We start from the raw sequence: 23,003 nt of genomic DNA, 5'->3' as shown, positions 1-23,003 counted from the left end.
TGTGTGCCTCTGCAGGGTTGTGGATTGACTATCTGGCTTTGGAGTGACCCGGGCTGAAGGTGTGCATTTTCTTCAGACAACCATCGGGTGCGGTCTAGGTGTGTCCTTCCTTTCCTGGATGAGTGGCCTGGGCTGCATTTAGAGTAGTGGGAAGAGATTTCCTTGCACCTTAAAGGGCCTGGTCTGCCTTGGACAATGCTGTCTCCACCTCCTGCTGGGAAGCTGGGCCAACAGAGGGCCAATCAGTTTTGGACTAAGCACAGACTCTCTTTGCTCAAGAGACCAAAGAGAAATGCAGTATAAACATTGTGGCCCAGAACCTTAGCACTCGCTTAGATCAAGAAACCTGCCAAGAAGAGCTGGGAGAACTGCCAGGAGGAGTACTGCCCATTTACTGTGTTGTTTCTTTGCTGGGCTAGCCTGCAGTTGCTGCTCCTGCCTTGGGCAGTGAAGGGACTAGACTGAACATTCTCTACTTGTTGCTGGGTAACTCCAAGAGCTTGAAATAGAGCTTGCCTCCTGTTCACCAAGTCTCAGTGACAGCAAAGACTTCACTTACCTCTGGGTACCGCCTCTGGAACCCGGGCTCAGTTGCCACAGAGGGGGAAAGCAGCCGACACTGTCATGGACACCGCTGCAGACTCCGTGTCCTGAAGGCACCGCCGCACTTCGCACCGCAAACCTGGTTTCACCGACAATGACTGCCACCACTGCTTGCACCATTACCTGTGGGCACCGCACTCCGCACCGTCTTGATTCACTCTGCCGCCCTGGTCTCATCTACGACGTCGCTGACCGTAACACCTGTGACTGCACCATGGTTTGGGTGCACCACTCATAACTTACATGATACACTGCTTCGTCCCACACCGCAGTCTGGACCAACCGACACCAGCTCCCATAAACCGGCACAGTTGCGTGCCCCGTGACCTGTCAGCACCACGTCACTCCGCACCGCCGCCCTGGTCTCACTGACGCAACTGGACGTCGTAACGGAGCCGCTTTCTGCACCACGACTTGAAGGCACTGCTCGCCGGACTGCTACGCTTCACATCACAACCGCAAAGGGTTGCCACGACTGGCCAGGTCGGTTGGAACCCCAGGTACTGTTTACGAGTCTGTTAACACTGAAGCTGGTCCGCACCGACGCGGTCTGCCTGAATTGTTGGATTCTGTTGTTTCCAGCACTGCGGTAGCTCCAGGCGGAGCAAGTCATACTTGCAAAGTCCCAATTTTTGATTACTGTATATTGGTCTTTTATCTTTTTGGTTTTGTTTGCACAGATAAATATTGGTTAATTTTCTAAAGCTTGTGTGATGTCCTCTTGTAGTTTTTCACTGTGTTACTGTTGGTTATGTGCAAATGCTTTACACACTGCCTCTGAAATAAGCCTGACTGCTTGTGCGAAGCTACCAAGGGGGTGAGCAGGGGGTAATTTAGGAGTGTATCCCCCTTATCCTGACTAGAAGAAAGGGCCCCTATTTGGACAAAGATGCAAACCATTGCCATCTAGAGACCCCCATTTTTAACAGGGAGGTTGAGATTGATTCTGGATGCTGAGTTCTGAATTGTCAGCAGCCTTCTGGTGAGTGGTTTGTTGATCCCGGCATAGAGGTTTTTGCCGTAGTCCAGTTTGCTTGTGACCAGGGTGTGCTAGACAGGTTTCAGGGTGCTGATCAAGAGCCATTTGAAAATCTTCTTCAGCATGTTCAAGGTATTGAAGCATGAGGCGGCGATGGCATTAACTTGGGAGGTCATCGGTAGTTTTCGGTCAATGATGATCCCGAGGGTTTGTGATGGTCCTAGCTCTGTTGGCAATTAGGTGGAGTCCAACGGTGATGTGCCCTTGCTGAAGATTATGATTTTGATCTTGTTAGTGTTCATTTTTAGACAGTTGGTCTTTACCCAGCGGGCGATTTCAATCATGCAGGCATTGGACTTGATCTGGGTCCGGGCGTCTTGTCCACAAGGGAGGAATTGAGTTGTGTGTCGTTGACGTAGGAGAGGATTTTGATATTGTGAGAGTGACCAATGATGTCTAGCGGGATCATGTAAGGAAAGGCCTCTTTTTGTGTGGTCATCTCCAAGCTTTTGGAATGATGGAGCTGATTTTTTGACTGTGAAAGTGCACTGAGGCCTGCTAACCAGACATCAATGCCAGTGCCCCGACCCTAAAGTGTATGTCGGATTGGCCGTACTGAATTGGAAATGACTAACTTACCTGTAAGTCCATAGTATATGGTAGCCAGGACATACAAGTTAGAGGGGTACCTCAGGTATTGCAGCACTGGTTGTGCCACCCTGGAGGTCCCCCATATAAAACGAGTTTTAAAGTCCACCACTTCGTACTGGTACAGCAGTCATGTAGTGCTGGCCTGACTTTGCCATTGAAAAAGCCTCCCCTTCCCCTGTTCATCTGTGTAAGTCGTCCCTCTGGCAGGCCTACCGAGTCCTAAGGTTGGGTACAACATATGACACTGGCAGGACATGTAATTTACATGTCCTGACAGTAAAAATGCGAGACTGCCATTTTTTCTGTGGAAGGGCATGGTCACCCGATTTGCACCCGATTGGCGAGTGCAGGTTTACACGCTGACCCCTCAGCCATGCTAACTCCTGAACAGTGCAACCATAGTGGGCACCCCAAGTTATTAAACAACTCAGTATATTAAGATGGACTTGAGTTTCAAATCGAGATTAATGTAACTTGTTGCAGTGTGCAGCTTTTACAAAGCTGCCAATTTACTGCCCTTAAAACTGCTGCGCTTTCCCTGGCACACATGGAGCCTGTTCCACGAGACAGCTTTCTGCCCTCCTGTGGAGATGTGCCAACAACTCTCTGGAAGGGGACCAGTGATAGATTGCAGGCCAGGGAGGTGTTACCTCCCTTCTGCAGGAAGCCACTTGGGTGTTAGCCCCAAAAGGCAGACTTCAACGGAAAGCAGCCTTTGAAAGGGGAAATGTGTAACACTAGGATGGAGGACTTCCCCATTGTTTAGTTAGACAGGCTGTCATGGGGAGCAGAGAGAGGAAACCAGTTACCAAACCTGTTATTCCAGGGGGATGTAGCCCTGAGGTAGACACGCCCCAGGAGGTGTCTCGGAATCTTGAGAGTGGGCGGATTTGTGCATCCTGAGATGGGCAGGTGCCACACTCCATAGGAAGTGGTCACCAGACAGGAGAGAACCTGGTAGCCCATTGTCCACTAACTGCATCCTACCCTGGGGGAATTTTGCGAGCATAAAGTGGGTACCCCTAGCACCCCGAACTTATATCTCAACTGAACTGGAAGGTGACCAAAAGAAGGACTGCCCTGCTGCACTAAGGGACCAGCAAAGAAAGGCTGCACCATCGAAGTCTACAACTCGTGGCTAGCGAAAAAAGGAACTGTGCTTCCGGTATCCTGCTCAAGCAGAAGTCTCCAGAGCCCATCAAAGCCTTGAGACTCCAAGGTCCAGCTGACTGGCCTCCTGTTCGCAGCACAGGGGCACCACAGCTGAAAAAGCCTGCTGGAGCAAGTTGGTAGCACTAATCTTCACACCGCTATCACTGATGCCGTGCGGCACCTGGGACCAAGACCCGACGCACAGAGTTGCACCCGAGTTCGGAGAACCCGGAAGTGCTGTCGTAGAGCTGCTGGGACCCTCAGAGTCCCTACTATCTACTCAGGAAGGATTGGTCTGTGACCACTGCCGGGCAACTGGTAGCCCAGTGGCTACTGGACTTCTGCCAGCCTGCAGAGGACTTCGTGGGATGTCAACTCTGTGACCAGGACCACCTCCCCCAGCTCAGGGACCAAGGAGTAGTGACAGCAAGACCTCTTTGACCCCATTGCACCCACAGCATCATCGGAGCATCTTCAACATTCTTCATCCCTTGCATCAGGACCACTCCATATGAATCCATTGTAGCATGGATAAAGTGCCTGTAACTGCTTGAAGATTGCTTCTTCTGCGGAGGTAATTTTTTCTGAGGGCCTTGCTGGTCCACCTGACTAACTCTCTGCCAGAGTTGGTCGTCCCCCGCATTGACACTTGCCCACATTTTCCTTGAAAATGCTCCAAAAAAGTGTCAAATTCGTTAAATGTGCCAATGCTTGTTCATAGTTGAATGAAATGCTTTGATGTATTATTTCTTGTAGATTCCATATCTCCCGAACCCTCCGGTGCACCTTTTTAGTTTTTTTGTCTAAATTCGTATGAAAATACAGTCAATTTTTATAAATTGGTATCGGATTACTTGTGTTGATTTTCTTCAATTGTTTTGGTGCTGTTGAAGTGCTTTACACCTGTTTCTTTGTGTAAGTCTTGCTGCTCAGAGCCACAGCTATCCAGGGTTGGGCTGAAGGTTAAAGAAACAAAAACTAGGGATGGTAAAGAGGTTGGAAAGTGTATTACACGGTTAGGTCACACAACCACAACATATAATACACCCCGTTTTTTCACAGATCATGTATGCGTTGAAGAGTGCCGGGCTCAGTAAGGATCCTTGCAGAACTCTGCAGATGAGGTCACAGGAGTACAAGGTGCATGGTGGCAGGCTGACTCACTGGGTCATCCCAGTCAGTTTAGAGAAGAACCATCGGAGTGCATGCCCTGGGATTCCGATGTCATGTAGTCGTTGGATGAGGATGGGGTGGGAGACTATGTCAAATGCTGCAGAGAGGTCTTGAAGGATGAGGGCTGATGTGTCTCCTCTGTACAGAGTCATATGGCTGCCATCTGTGGCAGCGAGGAGGTCAGGTTCCATGCTGTGGTTGGGTCTGAAGCCAGACTGAGTGGTGTTGAGGAGTTGTTGGGGTATTCGGTTAGGTGTCTATTGATAATATTCTCTAGGAGCTGAGTTGAGAATGGTAGCAGTGAGACCGGTCTGTAGTTGGCGAGCACTGAAGGGTCCACAGAGGGTTTCTAGAGGAATGCAATAATAGTTGTGTGTTTTGAAAAATCTGGGAAGGTCGCAGAAGAGGTGAAGGCATACAGAATGGCTGTGAACATGGCACGATTGGCTTGCAGTCCTCTTGAGTAGGAATGTTGGGGTCGGGGGTCCATTACTACCCTGAGTGGATGGACTTCATGATGGTAGCAGTTTCTTCCATGGTGATGACAGGCAATGTGGTTAGCATTGATTCTTTAGATACGAATGGAGGCGTTTGGCGAAGTCTGTTGGTCTGGTTGTTGGCTGAAGTTGCTGTAAATGGTGGTGATTTTGCAGCTGAAGAATTGAGAGAGATTGTTGCAGAGATCCTGCAAGGGAGTGATCGAGTTGGAGGTGATCGATGGGATGTGAAATCTTTCATAATGGCGAATATTTCTTTGCCTCTGTTAGTGCTGGCATCGATGCGGCCCGCCAGAGCGGCATGTTTGGTGGTAAATGTAAATTGATACTTGTATAGCGCACTACTCACCCGCAAGGGTCTCAAGGCGCTTGTAAGAATACCTCTGTGGATCCCATCCTGGCTTTCCCTGTGAGGTGTCCACTCCTGGGCACCCCCAAGGTGGAGGCCAGGCATCCTTAGCGTTGTGGGGACCGTTGTGGAGATTAAGCAAGCTATTGCCCAGAGTTGCAGAGTGGGACTCATGATTGGAATAGGCACCGAGGCGAGAATTATCAGGTCCGTGGAATTTTTGAGCCCAAGACCCGCCGCGGCGGGGAATTGAACCCTGGTCCCGGGCTAGACCTCTGCATCAGGGTCTGCCGCTCTAACCATTGAGCTATACTTCTCCACTATTTGGTGGTCCAAATAATTTGGTGGTAGCGTCTCAGGGCAAATTTGGATGGATGTGATCCTATCTGCATTGTCCTGGCTCTTCTACATTTGTGCTCCAGTTGTTTGCATTGGTATTCCATCAGTCTGAGTTCCTTTATGTCACAACTGGCCTGAGATCTGGATCTTGTTGTATTTTTGTGTTTGAGGAGGGCCAGGGAGTTTGCGCACGAGGTGATCCAATCGTTGAAACTCTTGATGGCTTTGCGGAGGCTGTTGCTGTGTTTGGGTTGGTGGGTGTTGAGAGCAGTGGTCCAATCTTTGTCTGTAATGCTGTTCCAGTTTTGTCTGGCTGGTCTGGCAGTGCTGCATGTGCGTTGGACCGGGACAGGGATGCTGAACTTGACAATGGCGAGGTCTGTCTAGTGGTGTGGGCTCATCAACTAGGATGTTGCCATGTTACCAGAATTGGTGAAAATAGGGTCCAGGAGATGTCTGGTGACATGGGTAGGTCTCTTTACTTGTTGGGTGAGGCCCAGGCTTCCAAGGTCTTCAGTGAGTGCTCTTGAGTTTGGGTCGGCATGGAGTTTCAGGTGAAAGTTCAGGTCTCCGATTACAAAGTAATCGCTAAAATCGAGGGCGAGTGGTGTGACGATGTCCATGATGGTATTGGTGAAAGTGGTTTGTGGTGCCATATGTCTGTTGATGAGAGTGCTGCTTATTCTGAAGTTGACTGTGATGTGGAGCTTGAACAACAGGTGCTCCATGTTGGAGGATGGTGTGTCTGTGGTGCACCTGATGATATTTTTGTAGATGATGGCAGTTTCGTCCCTGAGCCTGTGAAGTCTGTCTTACCTGGCAATCTTGTAGCCAGGGGAAGGGCAGTGACGATATAAGGTGCCGATATAGTGTTCAGCCAGTTTTCCGTGAGAAAAAAATAGTAAAGGGCATTATTGTGCTGAAGGTCTCAGATCTATGTGGTTAGTTTGGTGAGTGAGCAGGTGGTGAGGTGCGTGCATGCGAGTATGGAGTGTTGTGTGGTTGGTTGCAGGACTACGTGAGTGTCAGAGAGTGGGGTGTTGTCGGTGCAGTGAGTGTTGGGTGTGGGTAAGTGCATGAAAGCCTACAGGAAGCTTAGAATGCTCTCTCAGTGTTGTGTTGTGTGGTGCGGTGAGGCAGCAGTATGTGGAGCAGCAGCCAGGGTTGCAGCATGGTAGTGGCGGGAGGGAGAAGCAAAAGGGCTCCTGGTGCTGCACACGGTCGAGACGCAGACGTGCTTGCCTTTGGCGTACCAGATACACGTCTGCTGAGCGTCCACTCTGTGGCAGCTATTAAGTAGGTCCTGAGAGGGGATAGGAATTATGTCACTTCCACTGCAGGTAAATTAGGAGAAATCCAGTGATGTCACTTCCTGTGCAGACAGATGTTGGGCATAATCAAGCCAATAGATCACCATTGTGCCACAGATCGAATGGCATTCATTGCACAAATATTTTGAAAGTTGCTCTACTCACATTTTGGTAGCGCAACCCAAAATAAGAGTTATGTAGTTGTCTAGGAAGTACCAACAATATCTCTAATACATTGAAAAGATAAAGAGCTTAAAAAAAGTATGGAATACAAAATTAAAAGATAAAACTAAGTTGAATTGTCCACTAAATTCCAGGGGGCCTACCATTAACATAATAAGTATCAGGCCTAATATTAGTCTATGCAGAAAGGTAAAACCTAAGAAAAATGACTGCACTGTAGTGAAACCTTTCACCTGAAAAGGGCTCAATGAATTTCAAACTTTGAGTGAATCTGATCGTTGTGAGTAAAGTGGCAAGGTCGAGGAAAGAAGTTTATTTTTTGAACATAGAAGATTTAGTCCATAAGGACTGGGTTGAAGGCAATGTCCTAATAGATGTACTTAGCTCCGGCTATAATTGGTAGCTCCTAGTGCTGAAGAAAAATAGGTGAGACAAGGTGTCTTCTGGATGCTAATGCTCTGTGCATGGTTACTTCTTTCTCTAGGGCTTATATGAGGCTATTACAGCAGTCTGAAAAGGGGCAGCTTGGCAAAGGAACTAGGCAGGGCACCTGTGGGGAGTAGGAATTCTTCATCACTTTTGTGGAAAGTACTGCAGATTCTGCAGAATGGTATGAAAAGCAGTCATCAACTACAGTGAAAACTTCTGCAGCAAACCTGTACTGAGAAAGAAGTGGAACAGCATTTAAACCTTCTGGGAAAGACTGTGAGGTAGTGAATGGCTAGGAGTAAAAAATCTTCAGCACTGTTGTGGATAATATTGTACACTATACATGAATGACACAGCAGGCAGTATGATTGGTAGTCATCAACTACAGTCAAAGCATCTATTATCAATACCAAGCTCATATTGGTATATCGGTTTGATAAATGGAGTTCTGACAGATACGTCTATCTGCAGATTCCTCCCATGTAGAATAAGATCAGGCGTCAGAATGGATCCGTAACCTTAAAGCTCTCACATCGCTGGCAGGAGAGTGCAGGCTTCATACCAACACACGAAGTGGTGTCATGTGACATCAATGAAGTCTTTTAGCGCCTACCCAGGCCCAACAATGTCAGTTCACCTTTTTTCACACCTTAGATGCAGATCCGGAACAAAGTAGTGACTATTTCCTTACATGAAAATCTCCTACTGCTGTACCATGTCACCTCCTAAACAGTGGTGCTTCAAGCCCTGTAGGGATTAAGAAACAGATAACCCATCACTGACCCACACACCATATACTTGTGGTCCTAGGGCTCTGACCACGTTTCCCGTTCCTGCGTCTCTTGTCTGAGATGCACCTTAAGGCCATCAACAGGCGCAAAGCCAAGCTGTTTATGGCACAGGTCCACGATGGCATGCAGAGTCTTTGTTATTCCAAACCACAGTCAATACCTTCATTCTCGCATTCACCTGACTTCAAATCGAAGAAGGACAGGAAGCATAAGACACATGGCAGAGATAAATCCCTTTGATGACCCTGGTCTCCCACAAGATCTTAAACCTTGGAGCCAGTGTTCGTCATATTGGAGCCATCCAACCCCATTCCAGCCAGCTCTAAGCTGGACCCAACTTGTGAGTCAACTCCATCGGTACCGTCTCTATCAAGTCTGGACTTCCAGGAGCTGCATCCTTCCTTCTCGGAGTTCTTGGCGCTGCATCCCTCCTTCCACGAGTTACCGACACCTGGTACTGACCCAGCAGTGTTCCTCAATGCCATGTTCAGTATTTTGTCCAGAGCCTCAGCCCCATCTGGTATGCCCTTGAGTTATGGACCACCATTCGTTTTACCCATATTCTTGACCATAGCGCCATGTGGGTTCTGGACCACCATTCGCCTTACCCATATTCATGCCCCATAGCGCCATTTGGCGCCGGACCCAATTTGTCACTATACTCAAGCTTTATGGTACAGCTGATTGAACTGCATGTCCCAGAAAAAATGAGTGCACTTTCACAGGAAGTTTTGCAGGAGGGGCAGAATACCTCTAGGCACAAGTCAGACCTTGATACAGGGGAATTGGTGGGAAGAGCAATGGGTACTTCAGTCTCCATCAGACACCATACCTGGCTTAGGACTTCAGGCTTCTCGAGCGATGTACAAGCCAATCTCATACACTTACCCTTCAATGGTTCCTGTCTTATCGGAGAAAAAGAGGATGCAGCTCTAGAAAGGTTAAAGGACTGTAAAGCAACTGACCCATTCCCTGGGTCTTCAAAAGATGCAGCCCTAAAGAGACTACAGGCAGTTTCATCATTTTCAGAAGTTTTCCACTGGTTCTCCTTTTAGCAAAGACAGCCCTACCAGCAGCAAGCTCAACAACCGCAGAACCATTTGGTTCATCAATAAAAGCGCAGAGACAGGGGTAAGGGGCACAAATCCCTCCAGCCAATCACCTTCTCCTCCCCCCGCCCCTCCCAGTTAAACAGTCTTAGTTCTCTTCCCCTAACACACTTGGAGCCTGTAGCCTGTAACCTGTGGGGGTGCGAATTTCCTCCTTTCTGCTGAACTGGAAGACCATTAACTTGGATCAGTGGGTCCTCCAAATAGTTGAAAGAGGCTACACCCTTCTCTTCCTTTGGGTCCCATCCCACCCAACCCCGATCCTCTCTCCCACTCCGGATCACCTTATCATCCCGCAGCAGGATGTGGTAGCTGTCCTGCAGAAAGGAGCTGTGGCGTTAGTACCGGAGCAGGAAAGGGGTCAAGGAAGATTCTTCTGCTATTTCCTTGTGCTTAAGAAGGATGGCGGTTTACATCCTATCCTGGACCTCAAAAAAGAAAAGTACAACAGGCTGGCTCAAGTTTTGCTGGATTCTCAAAAAAGTTTCCCCTTTGGGCGAACTTACAAATAGCCAACGCTTATACCCACATCATTCCACATACCATTAAATTGAGCAACAGATAAGGAGCAAAAATGATAGTAATAATAATAAGTTCATTAAAGTGTACAATTTATTTCAGTATATATTAAAAAAAAAGACATAATATACAGTGTTACACCAATAAAAATACAGTTATACACATAATGATTCTACACACAGTGGGACAAAAATAAGGAAAATGGTTCCAATTAAAATGAGGTGAGTACACTAGTCAAAGAACATAATTAGACTCCAAACCATATGTTAATATCGTAATTGGAGTAGTTGTTTCCAACGACTTAATGTTTCACAGCTCAAAATTGCATCGACGCGTTTCGGTTTGGCACTTATTTCTAAAGCCAACACCACCTTCAGGATTAAAAATCAATTCCCACAAACAATATAATACATCTGAAACAGAAAATATGGTACACAGCATAAGATACACATAATATAACTTTTTTTTAAAAGAACACATTACATTACTATACACAATATTGCTCCTTTACAGAGTGCTCACAACTAAGACAATACTGTCATACATTCTATTGCATACCAAATCATTTATCAATGTATAGCAATTGCATAGCAATTTGATCAGAGAACACTAGATTACTTTCCTCAATACACATAGATTTATTAATCACCCCTCTAAATCATATCGTAAAAAGAGAGAGCACAGACTTACTATGTGTTACCTTCAAAACCATGTCAAGTCTTTTGATATTCCTTATTGGAAATGACTAAATTGCCACCTAACAGCCAACGTAACACAACAGGCAGCTACCTACATTTGGTGATGATGCCTACACAGATTAACAGGAATAAAGGGTATTTTGACCTCATAGCGGGTCATACAAGGACCTCAGACCTTCAGGCTTTGTTCACGATACCATATAAAGGTCATCTAGACATTGAGATTGAAAAATACACATATTATGTTATGCTGCACCATAATTCATTTGGGCATGCTATAAGTGGTTTTTAAATTCCTATACTTTACACACCTATGTCAGGTTTGTAGATCCTGTGTATTCGAGATTGTAGAAATGCGAGGTAGTAAACAGATGTACTCCCCAGTTTTCTCTACAGGGAAGAAAGGAATACCATTTGTTCCATTCATTTATGTGTTTATCTACATTAGCTTAAACGGCAAGTAGGTTGCTCTTGAGTAAAACTTTCTGGCAATCTAACGTATCTACACAGCGTGCAGAATATTACTGTTCAATTAATTGCTGTATTTATAGACAGTAGCTGTTTGGGAAGAACAGCGCACAAGTTGCTCTTACATATATCGCATTCTGTCAGAGTGCGCATACCACTGTACAATCGGTATTCTCGTAGACAATGGTTGTTTTATAAACATAAAGCGCAAATAGCTCTTACTAATCGCATTCTGTCAGAATGAGCAGTCATGTGTCATATTTGTTGGATCTAAATAAAATATTTCAGAAATTGTGTACCTGCTTGATGAGTATTTGTTGTATGTCAGAACTAAGCCATACACCATCCAACGTACTCTACGGACATCCTCAGAGAACATTCTAACAGTACCCAACTTTAAACTTAAAACCAGGGGTGGAAAGACACTGGAAGTCCTAGGGACCAAAGCCTGGAACTCCTTGACAGCTCAACTTAGACACACACAAACGGAACTCAACTTTAGGAAGTCCTTAAAAACCTGGATCTTTGGTATCCTAGACAACACTGCTTGGTCTCTTATCTGAAGTTCTGTCATCTGAGTTTGTGCCAGCTCTTCTCGGGTGCCCTTTCTCTCCGTATACAGCGCCAAGATACTCCTTCAAGTGAATGTTGCGCTTTATAAAAGCTCTTTCATTCATTCATGTTATTTTGCAGTCAAAGAATCGAAATTGCTTAAGCCAACCTGGCTTCCATTAATTATTCGATGGGAGTCCCTGGATTCCAGTAACGATTCAGTGGGTTCCCCCAGATTCCAATAATGACCAAGTGGGGGTCTACAAAATTCAGAAGGTTAAGAACCACTGGTTTAAATGGCAGGAATTCTTACCAGAGCCACTACACATGTACCAACAGTTTTGAGCAAGGTGGTTGTTCTTTTAGTGGTGCATTCATGGTTTAGCATATATTTTTCATAGAGCAATTCAGGCACTTCTCAACATGTCTGTAAAACCTGTAATCACAGTACCAGCATTTCTAAATTTGAGTGCCTTACTTACCGAAAAGTGTAGCACTTTTCAAGATGGCTGCTATACATTTAAAGGAATGATTTACGATTATAAAACAGTGGCAGCTTATTTCTAAGGACTCGATATGTAATGGGATATTACAGGCATCTATTGCAAGTGATGACACACTTGGAATAGGAGTGCAGTGACATATCTCAGCAGAACTGATTTGCTCCACCACAAATGAGCACTCTCCAACTCTTCCCTGAGACCTAATTTGAAATTGCACCATCACCTCCTAGAAGGGGATGTCACGATTTTAATAGGAGAGGGTTTCCACTTCTGCCTCTGGCTTGCCTGCTTGTAAAGAAGCAGCACTAACACTTCTCAGCCTGGTGCCATAATTATAATAAATATATACTTCTGAGTTAGATATGTCCCTGCAGTGCCCAACTCGTACATACATAGCACTTCCTTAGGGTAAATAGATATTCTGTGCATGTATGTATGTGAACTACTGTGGTGTGAACTTAGCTGCAAATGGCAAGGCGTCTGGAGTGCGTGGACATCTGGATTCCACTCTGGCGATGCTCCTTCAACACATGTTGCTAAGCCCTGCTTTGGACAGCTTGATACTGGGTGATATTACTCACTGCCTCATAGACAATGCTGTAGAAGGAAAAATGTTTTGTTGTTATTATTATTGTTCTAGTTGTTACTATCGTGTTTACCATTCTCATTTGCATTATTATTAATACCAATAGTAGATCAGTGGCAATTGTGGAAGTAGAAATACATGTTTAATTATTGTTATTATAAGTATTTTGTATCATTTTCATACCTTTTTAATCATTCATACTTTAGTTTCCAGCCATCCTGAGTATCAAGTAAATAAAAATGTCATTCAGCCCAAAGATTTTTTCAACCAATTCATAAGAAAATCATAAACTCGCCATGTTTTGAATTATGCACATGCATGGTGTGTGTAAAACGTTTTACTTGTTTCCAAAATGCGAGAGCCTGTAATAGATATGTACACCTTTCTTAATTTTCCTGACATTCTTGGTGAACTACTCCCTTTGCCTGTAGTCACTGTAAAAAAGTAAGTGTGCCTTGCAGTTGCCTACTATCCCTCCACCGCTTAAAAATGATCTGTTTGGGTGTACGTTTAGATGTGTAGGAAAGACATTCACTTCATTTGCATGGATCACTCATCTGACACTTCCCTGGTAGCACCTACTGGGCGTCACACATGCAGAAATATCAGCATTCAGGGGCAGCCTTAGGCATGTGCAAGCTGTGCTCCTGCACAGGGCCGCCAAACCCAGGGGCCACCACGCCAATATATATCCTTAATATAATAATCCTCTGAGGATGGATACATATTTGCGTGGCGACCCCTGTCAGGGATTTGGCAGCCTGCGGCTCTGTTCCTCATCCAAATACCCTGACCCCCACTTTCCTAAGCTCCGGGGGGCTCCGCCCCACCCGGACCCCCTCTTCCGGGCCCCTCTACCTCCGCTCCCAGCCCAGGGCCGCCATCACCCTAGAGCCGCCCCTGCGGCATTCGTTATAGGCACATGACATCACTGCAGTGACTGCACATAGAAATACACAGATCCAGTTTAATGTATCAGCTCTGGTTTTGTGTATGATGTCCCCTGTTTCTGTCTGTATAGTGTGCAGGAACTGTTTAGTAAATTAGCCCAATTATATTTACATATACTCGGAAGATAGAGTAGCATTTAAGGTAATTCACTATTGGAAACATATTCTGGTGCACACCTTTGTGTATGAATAAGCCTGCCACATATGTACAAGGGTGCCTCCTTCAGTCATAGAACAACACTTTCTCAACTCGATGTTTGGCTGCTGGAGCAACCTTGGGAAAAAAAAGAGAATGTCATTACATAAGTATATTTTTATGTGGTTTTACATGAATGATTTGGATTGAATAACTATATCTATGTATACGATTTTGCAAATATGTGGTAAAAGAAATATACTGCTATGTAAGTATTTGTGAACGTTACATATAAAGAAGTCATTTACTGTTTACAATAAGAAAGTATGTGATGTGTCAACTGAGCAAAAATAGGAGTCAAATTCACAAAGGTCTGTTTTTACATGTCAGATAAGTACTACTGTATGTTTCCTCTTATGCTTCAAATACATTTTCGTTTTTGGGGGGAGTCACACATCGGAAATCTACAGCAACCATATGGGTAACTTTAGCTTTTTGCTTTTTTCACATGAAAGATAACTTTTCCTGTAGAGAAAGCCCTTCTCCTAAATTAACTTGAAAATTGGGTGTGTCCCTTTCCCAGTCCCAGCCAAGAAGCAAAGTTACGTCAACCTTTTTAAAAGTAACTTTACATATGGCAATGGTCATGCAAGAACTTTCTGAATACCAAAAGCCCAGGAACCTGTGCTTGTTCCATGCTTTTAGCATGGCCACTCTGTTGACTTTCCCCGTTCAAACCTAGAATTTGCAACAGTGGATTTTCCACCATCTTAGTGCACCTTTCAGTTAGAAACTGACTACAAATATTTGTCAGAAGGAAAGAATCATAAATGATTTTTATACCTAAACCTAAGTACTTACACCCATTTTTAGATAAACTAACTTAAAGAGGCAGACAGAATTGTGACTGTATTCAACTATTGTGGAATCTTAAGCCCCTTTTCAAACAATGAACATCTAAGATTCACCCTGCTTTGTGTTTTCATTCCAGTACGATGACCCGCTGCACACATGAGCAATCACCTTATCAACTCCTTCATGGAGAGCCGCACATCTTCGAGGAAGTACTAGGACTGAAGTTCCGTATATCTCCTGATGCGTTTTTTCAAGTCAATACAGCAGGAGCTGAAGTTCTGTACAAGACCATTGCAGAACTGAGCCATGTCAGCAAAGATACATCTTTCCTTGATGTCTGCTGTGGAACTGGTGAGGAAAGAATCCCACATATCCTTTATGCTACTAGAAAGTGTACTACTATTTTATCTCTGTCACTAGGTTCTCTCCTATACGCCAAAGGCTCCCTCATAATAGCAAGTTTGCAAAGCCATAGGCACTCCTTGAAAGCCATCAGACAAGTTCTCGCATTATCCTAGATGCACACATGCCACTCTCTGCTCCTCTTACACTTGCTTAGTAGACAGGATCCATTCAAGGTTCCTTCAACTGTTTAGCTTGGGCGAAGTATTTTGTGCTGCATTTCCTTTACAAATTTGATCTACTATTTTCATTGATTGTCGCAAATTTAGAAAAACAGGTTTGCAGATGTGTGATTTGTTTTTCATCATAATAATAAATCAATCTAAAGTACATCCTCTTGGCCCAGCTATGATATAATTGATATGATATAATTCTTCTGTTTTTATATATAAAATTGGAGCAATGTATTGTGTTTTGTATTATCAGGTGCTATTGGCCTATCAATGGCTAGCCAGGTGTCAGAGGTGCTGGGAATTGAACTGATAGAACATGCAGTTGAGGATGCCAAGTGGAATGCATCTTTCAATGGTAAGTAATACATCAGGACCTGCCTGTCCTTGAGTATATTTACTTTTCACATGTTTGAAACGTATCTGGAAGTCACTATTTAAAATGCCAGCAAAGTCATGCTTTCCATTCTTTCATCACTGGTAAAATGAGTACCATTTATTTGTGATATGGGTCTATAGACATTTTCCTGAAGTACTCTTGAGTGTTATTTTAGGATCATTCACACTACTTAGAATATGTATGAGGGTGGTCACCATCATTCTGTGGCTGGCAGAGGGTTCTACTTGACTCAAATATTGAGTCTAAAGACAACATCCACTTGATTAAGACCAATGACCAGACCCCAAAGAGCTTGACTGTAAGGTAACTATCTGCTTCACTTAGCACTTTCACTGCGCACGCATTTCCATAGCCCTACCTCCTCTGAGCCTCCCTGGTCTATATTTTCACATGGTGGTGACTTCTTTGTCAGTTCTCAGTATGGTCTAATTTCTCCACAACTGCAAGAATTACCTTCACTGGCCAGTGTTTGTATTTCTGTGTTACCCTGCATTTCACATGGTTTCTCCACCACTACACTGCTACCTTCCACCACTGTGCATATATCGGGGGATCAACCTCCTGAAAGAGAGAGAAAGAATCTGTTTTCCATTTCCTTCCCAGGCATTTGTCAGTGCACACCCCACGATATCCACATGTTGCTTACAGCAGACAAGTTACCATTTCATTTTTGTGTTAAATCTCTACTATTGAAGCTCTAACGCTTCAGATCACCTCAAGGTTTTTTTATAGAATTGGTTAGACTTCGCAAATGTTTTTCTTTTTTTTGTAAGTGAACTGCAATAAAAGAGTACAGAGTCAAACCCTAAGGGTATTCTGATTCTCCTTATTGGCTCTTGACCACCTCCTGGACCTTTTATTGCAGTGCACTTCTACCACCCGTGCAGCTCCTGAACTGCATTGAAGCAACAACTGGGCAAAGGCGTGTGTAAAGTAATTAATAATACCAGGATTCAGCAAGTAGTTTGTATGGAGGTTTATTAGTTACACCCCAACCATCAGCTACCCAGGAGCAACTGACTCTTGGACAATCAAATCTGTATACAGTTCTGCCTTCCATAGAACTTACAGGTTACAAGAGAATGTAGAAAGACACCACACATCTCCCAACCAATATTGAGGTGCAAAAAAGTAAATAAAATGATGTTACAAAATCCACATCAAATTTATACAGTATAAACAAATGCAACCTAAAGATACAAATAAAATAAAACCTCAAACCCGAAATGCTAATTAAAAACATAGTCCTGCAAGTAATTTGGCACAGATGTCTTGCGAAGACTGTGTCTTGGATAACAATCATTTGAGACACTGGAACCAACAGCCATATCCTCATCACACTTAAAATGAGGATTATTCTTGAGAACAACATCACGACTCAAATTCCAAATCTTTCCCTTTTCTAATTTGACAGCATTCCTGAAACATTTTATTACATGCATGGGAGCAGTGTATTTGGACCAGGATAATGCTCCTACAGGAGCTTTTATACGTACTAAGTCACATACTTTTACAAAAACTTCTCTAACTTTTTTTTCTTTGATCAAAATTCAACTTGTTCCTTTGTTGCATCATTTCCTCCTTTTTTCTCCAATCACCAACACTGTTGTCCTTCACACCCTTACCCCATGTCATCCAACCAGGACATAATCTGGTACTTGGAAATCTATCCTTAAATAATTCAAATGGCGATCTCCGGGTAGAGGTGTGAGGGGAGAAACGAGGAGCTAGAATACATTTCTGTAACTCTTCTTTCCAATCCAAGGAATTTACTCTAGAGAGTTGAATATTTTCTTTTATCACCCTATTGAATCTTTCAACTGCTCCATTGGTTTCAGGGTGATAAACAGCACACTTTTTGTGCAAAAAACCACAGGACAAAAGGAAATCAGATATTCGGCCAGAACATAATTGAGGACCATTGTCAGATAGAAGTGTATTAGGAAAACTCTCTCTTTTAAAAATATCTTGTAAAAAGGATATCACACAAGAAGATGTCACACTCGATACACATGAAACCTCAACCCATCTGGAATAGATATCCATCAAGACTATTAAAAATGTAGTGCGATGTTCACCATTAAGTTGACCAACAATATCAATAGCAATATCCTCCCATGGACCATAGGGTAATCTACGACAAACCATGGATACAGTATGAGGAGTAAGTACTTTATCACTAATTGTGCACTGCATACACTCTCTTACTTCTTGCTCGATCTCCACATCCATTCCAGGCCACCAGAAAGAAGTTCTACGCCTTTCTTTGGTCTTCACAATTCCTAAGTGTCCTCTATGAGCTTCCTCCATTAATCTTTTCCTAAGAGAGGAAGGAGAAATTAACTTAGAACCCCTTAACAAGATATCATTATCCACAGACCATTCTTCTCAAACGCCAAATCTTTAACAAAGAATTGTCAAAGGGAACTTTAGACTTAATCATATGCATAACCTTCATAAGTTCACAATCTTTTTTAACTTCATCTTTCCACTCATCTTCTTGTATTACGCCGGAGGTTATTTCACACACACACACACACACTTTTTCCTCTAGAACATCATCCACAACTTGCTCTTCCTCAATATCACATACAAGTTGAGATAGACAATCTGCAGTGACAATATTAACACCAGGAAGATGCTCCACTACAAAATTTAAATCTTGAAGACCAATAACCCATCTTCTTATCCTTGAGGAAATGAAATCTAAACCTTTTTTAGTAAAGATCTCTTTCAATGGCTTATGGTCAGAACAGACTTTGAAATGAGTTCCCCAAACACAGTTTCTAAACTTAATCAGAGCCCAGAAAATGGCCAAAGCCTCCTTTTCAATTACTGAGTAATTTAATTCCGCTCCACGTAAACTTCTAGATGCACAGGCAATGAAATGTTCCTTACCACCTCTGTTATTTTAAAATTGCACCCAATCCTTTAGAGCTTGCATCTGTTACAATGCAAGTTTCATCACCTGGAATAAAGGCTTGTAAACTGGGGCATTCTTTAAATCATCATTTAAATCTAAAAATTCTACCTGACATTCATCTGACCAAATAAACTCCTTGTTCTTACTAAGTAATTTCCTCATATTATTTTATTTACTAGCCAAGTTATTAACAAATTTCCCATAATATTCGATCATACCTAAGAAAGAAATGACATATATTCTTTGGAGATGCTAAATTAACAATAGTGTTGACCCGTTCTTTTTTGGGAGTTACACCTGTGGCAGTAATGCGATGACCCAAGTAATTGACCTCATCAACATAAAATTAGCATTTTTCAAATTTTAACGTGAGACCAGCTTTTTCTAATTTTCCTAAAACAGACCTCACAAATTTTTCATGCTCTTGTTGATTACTACCAAATATTAACAGATCATCCTGGTAGCACTTTCACACCTTTCAAAATAGAACATATAACCCTTTGAAAAACTGACGCCGCAAACACAAGACCAAACGGTATTCTTTTGCCCATTGGGGTGAAAAAAGCCATAAAGTCTTGTGAGTCCTGCGTCAGTTCAATTTGATGATAGGCTTGAGTAAGTTCAAGAGTCGTAAAAACTTTAGCACCACCTAAAGTTGACATAATTTCATCAATATTAGGGAGAGGAAATTTGTCAACAATCACTTCTTTATTGAGGGACCTTAAATCAATACAAATGCTGATATCCCCATTGGGTTTGCTAGCGACCACCACTGGTGCCAACCATTCTGACGCTTCTACAGGAGTAATTATGCCCTGTTGTAGTAGTTTATCCAACTCTACCTCAACTTTACTTTGAAGAGCAATGGGAATGCTCCTCACCTTCGCCACTATTGGAACAGCTCCATTCTTTAGTTTGATACAATGTTTGTACCCTTTTAGGCAACCTAATTCTTCTTTAAATAAACATGGGAATTCATCCACAAAATTATTAATATCACCTTCAATCTTGTGAAATTGTACTTGTGAATCGGCATTAGGATTTAAAGCAACCCCTAATAAACGTTGATGTGGCCAACCAAGAAGACTATCACCTATTTTAGAGACATACATTTTCCCAACATTCATTTTCTTTTCCATTTCTATATAAGCATTGAAATAACCTAACATGCTAATCGGTTGTCCACCATAGCCTCCTGGATTCACATCCATCTTGAATAAAAAAAAAAATCTTGGAACAACTTGCAGAAAGTTTCTTTCGAAATAATAGAGATGTGTGAGCCCGAATCAAATTTCATGTCAAGAAAAATATCATAAATTTTCACTTTTCTTACAGGGTGGTCATTGCACTTGTTCTCAACAACTTGTCAAATTTTCTCTTTAATATCTTTGTTAGTATTTCTCTTTTGTTTAGATTTACAATATTTGATAAAATGACCTTTTTCCCACAACCATGACATACAAAACTCAAAGCAGGACAAAACTTTGAATTAGCCTTGTGGCCAGCTCTCCCACAACGAAAACATTCAACAGTAGTCTTGGAAAGATCATCTTTGTCAAACTCTTTAGAAAAAGACTTTTCATTTTAAACCATACATACTTTTTCTTGTCCTTCTTCTACAGTAGATTGAGCTTTATTCTTTTCACACTTTAGTTCATTTACACATTTTAGCATATGTTCAACTTTTTTAGCTGTACCAATGACTTCTTCTAGAGGAGGTTCGTCTTTAAGCCATAACTCTTCACAAATCTCGTCTTCTCTACATTTCAAAACAAATTGGTCTTGGATTCTTTCTTCATTAGACATCCCAAACTTGCAAGTAGATGCTAATTTCCTCAACCCAGTTAAATAGTCTTCTACAGATTCTTCTTTGACCTGTTCTCTTAGACCAAAATGGTATCTCTCCATTATTGTACGTACCCGAGGTAAATAATGTCTATCTAGTTGTAAAATACATATTTCATATTCCTCTAGCCCTCTCTGTTCCTGTGTAGTAAGAGCAGGTAAATTCTCTAGTACGTCTTGCCCTTTACCACCTAAGTAGTGCAAAAGTAGAGCATATTTTCTTTTAGCACTTAAATGGGATCCACAGACTCTCGCATAGTGAGAGAAAATCTTTTTCCACTTAAAATAAATAAATAAAAACTTACTCCATTTAATAGGAGGTTCTCCTGGATTACTTAAAAAGAAAGGTGGAGCCTGTACATTCTGCATGACTGATACTCTTTTGTTACAAAATGTGTATGAGATATAATATTTATATATATGTATATTTTCAAAATAGATAAATATATGCAAACTCTTCAAATGTCATTGACAATAAGTTTCATCAACTTACGTTTTAACAACATGTAAAGAAACAAAAAAATGTATATTTAGAATCTAGATGAATGTGCCTGCGCAAACCAGGATTTAGAAAATATGACACATTTTAAATGTTATTCCCTTCGTGAATGTTGAAAGTCTGACAAACCTCAAATACTAAAATTAATTAATACAGAAAAGACGTGCCAAACGTCGTGTTCGGCAAGATTAGAAACCCCAGCTTTTCTTTCAAACAGTCCCCCGTCAAGTTGCTAGGTGACGCTTGTCAGGGGTGACGTGTTCATTCATTCAGATGAGACAAAACCTTCAGTTTCATAATGAAGGAGGAGGTCAGGAGACTGATGATATTTCGAATTCAGCGAATGCCCCTGCAGGATTCTAGTATGTCATCATTTGCCACAGACTACTGAAGAGAGAGGAGCTCTGGTTACCAATAATCGATCGCAGGCAGGGAGCTGCCGCAATTCAGACAAAAGCCACACGATGACCAATTCCACAACAATTTTGAACACTAAGACACATGAAGCCACCAGTCTCTCCCGTCAACCTCCTCACCAAGAACACGCACGATCTCAAACAGCCACTGGAGAAGTGCGCAACCACCTTCCCTTCCAAAACAAACAGCCGCTGGAGGAGTTTGGGATAATGATGTAAGTAGAAACCTTTTTTTTTTCCCGCAGCAGACACAAAGTGTTTCCTCATAAAACTACGCGCCTTAAATCTTCACTGTGTACTTTGTTACAGTTATTAGCCTGTACATGACCAACTGTTGTCTCTCATTAAAACCTCGCACAGACTAAAATAATTAAATATTTTACAGTACCTCACGGGTCCGAACCACCCGCAATTGTTTGGCCAAGTAGATTAAAATTTCAAACAACTTCCTTCTGCAGTTATTTCTTATGCCAACATGCGACAAAGACAGGTACCCGCCGCAAAATGATCTAGCTTGATGTTGAGGTGATTTTCCCCCGGTTTTCAATCCCACGATCATCGCCAGTGTACAGTCATGAATAATACCAGGATTCAAAAGTAGTTGGTATGGAGATTTATTAGTTACACCTCAACCATCAGCTACCCAAGAGCAACTGACTCTTGGACAATCAAATCTGTATACAGTTCTGCGTTCTATAGAACTTACAGGTTACAAGAGAATGTAGAATGACACCACAGCGTTCACAGTGTACCTCTGTCTCAGGGACAGCTTCTACAGGTGTATCCACACCACACATCCTGAATTGTCTATTCCTTGTCCTCAGTTCTTTCTTATCACCTCTTTTGAAGCAGTGGTCCGTCAGGTGGCTCATTGCCTTGTCATCATAATGATGGTATGTCAACAACTAAGTGCCGTCTTTACAGGCCACCATCTTGGTGTTTCGCACACCTCTTTTCATCTTGTAGATTGGTCTTTTCTATCAATTTGTCTTCAAAAGTTATATTTCCTTGTTTCTTTACCGCACATGTTTTCTGCTGCTCGCTGTCACTGCCCTCCAGAAAATCAAAAATGGCTTATTGGTGTGCACTTTGACAGTAATAGCCCTCCTCGACCCGCCTCAATGCATTGGGGTCCTTTTAGATGTTCATTAGGTATTACATTCCTTCATACTTGTCTTCATCGCAACTGTACTTATGTCTACTGAGAACTCATCATAAAAATGTAGTAAATCCAGTAACTAATCAGATAGCAAGGCCATTTTTAATATATATATATATATCAATTGACTCACGCTTTAATGTTAAGCTAGACTCATATAAGCAGATATCACCAGACTCCTCACCCTTCACTATCTTGTTTATTATTTTGCAAACATAAGCGTGGAGTTTACCTGTCAGGGAGACCGAGTGGCCAGTCCAGCAACTGCTTTTGTTGTAGATTTAAATCAGAGGTTTATGCTCCCATTATTACCACATACAAATGGAAATGTCATATACGTGTCAGCAAAGAAGAAAA

At 42.7% G+C, this 23,003-nt stretch overlaps 1 protein-coding gene across 2 annotated transcripts in view; it reads left to right on the top strand.

Annotated features, from left to right (window-relative positions):
• Nucleotides 1-23,003, top strand: part of TRMT2B (tRNA methyltransferase 2B) — a 191,308-nt gene that overhangs the window by 148,275 nt on the left and 20,030 nt on the right. For both annotated transcript variants that reach the window (XM_078688409.1, XM_078688411.1), the window contains 2 exons: nucleotides 14,969-15,183; nucleotides 15,661-15,762. In XM_078688409.1, the coding sequence (XP_078544535.1) occupies nucleotides 14,969-15,183; nucleotides 15,661-15,762 (317 nt within the window). The remainder of the gene's footprint in view (nucleotides 1-14,968; nucleotides 15,184-15,660; nucleotides 15,763-23,003) is intronic.

This window comes from Lissotriton helveticus, chromosome 4_1 (assembly GCF_964261635.1).
Source record: "Lissotriton helveticus chromosome 4_1, aLisHel1.1, whole genome shotgun sequence".
NCBI classification, from domain to species: domain Eukaryota; kingdom Metazoa; phylum Chordata; class Amphibia; order Caudata; family Salamandridae; genus Lissotriton; species Lissotriton helveticus.
This window is presented reverse-complemented; position numbering and strand designations above follow the sequence as displayed.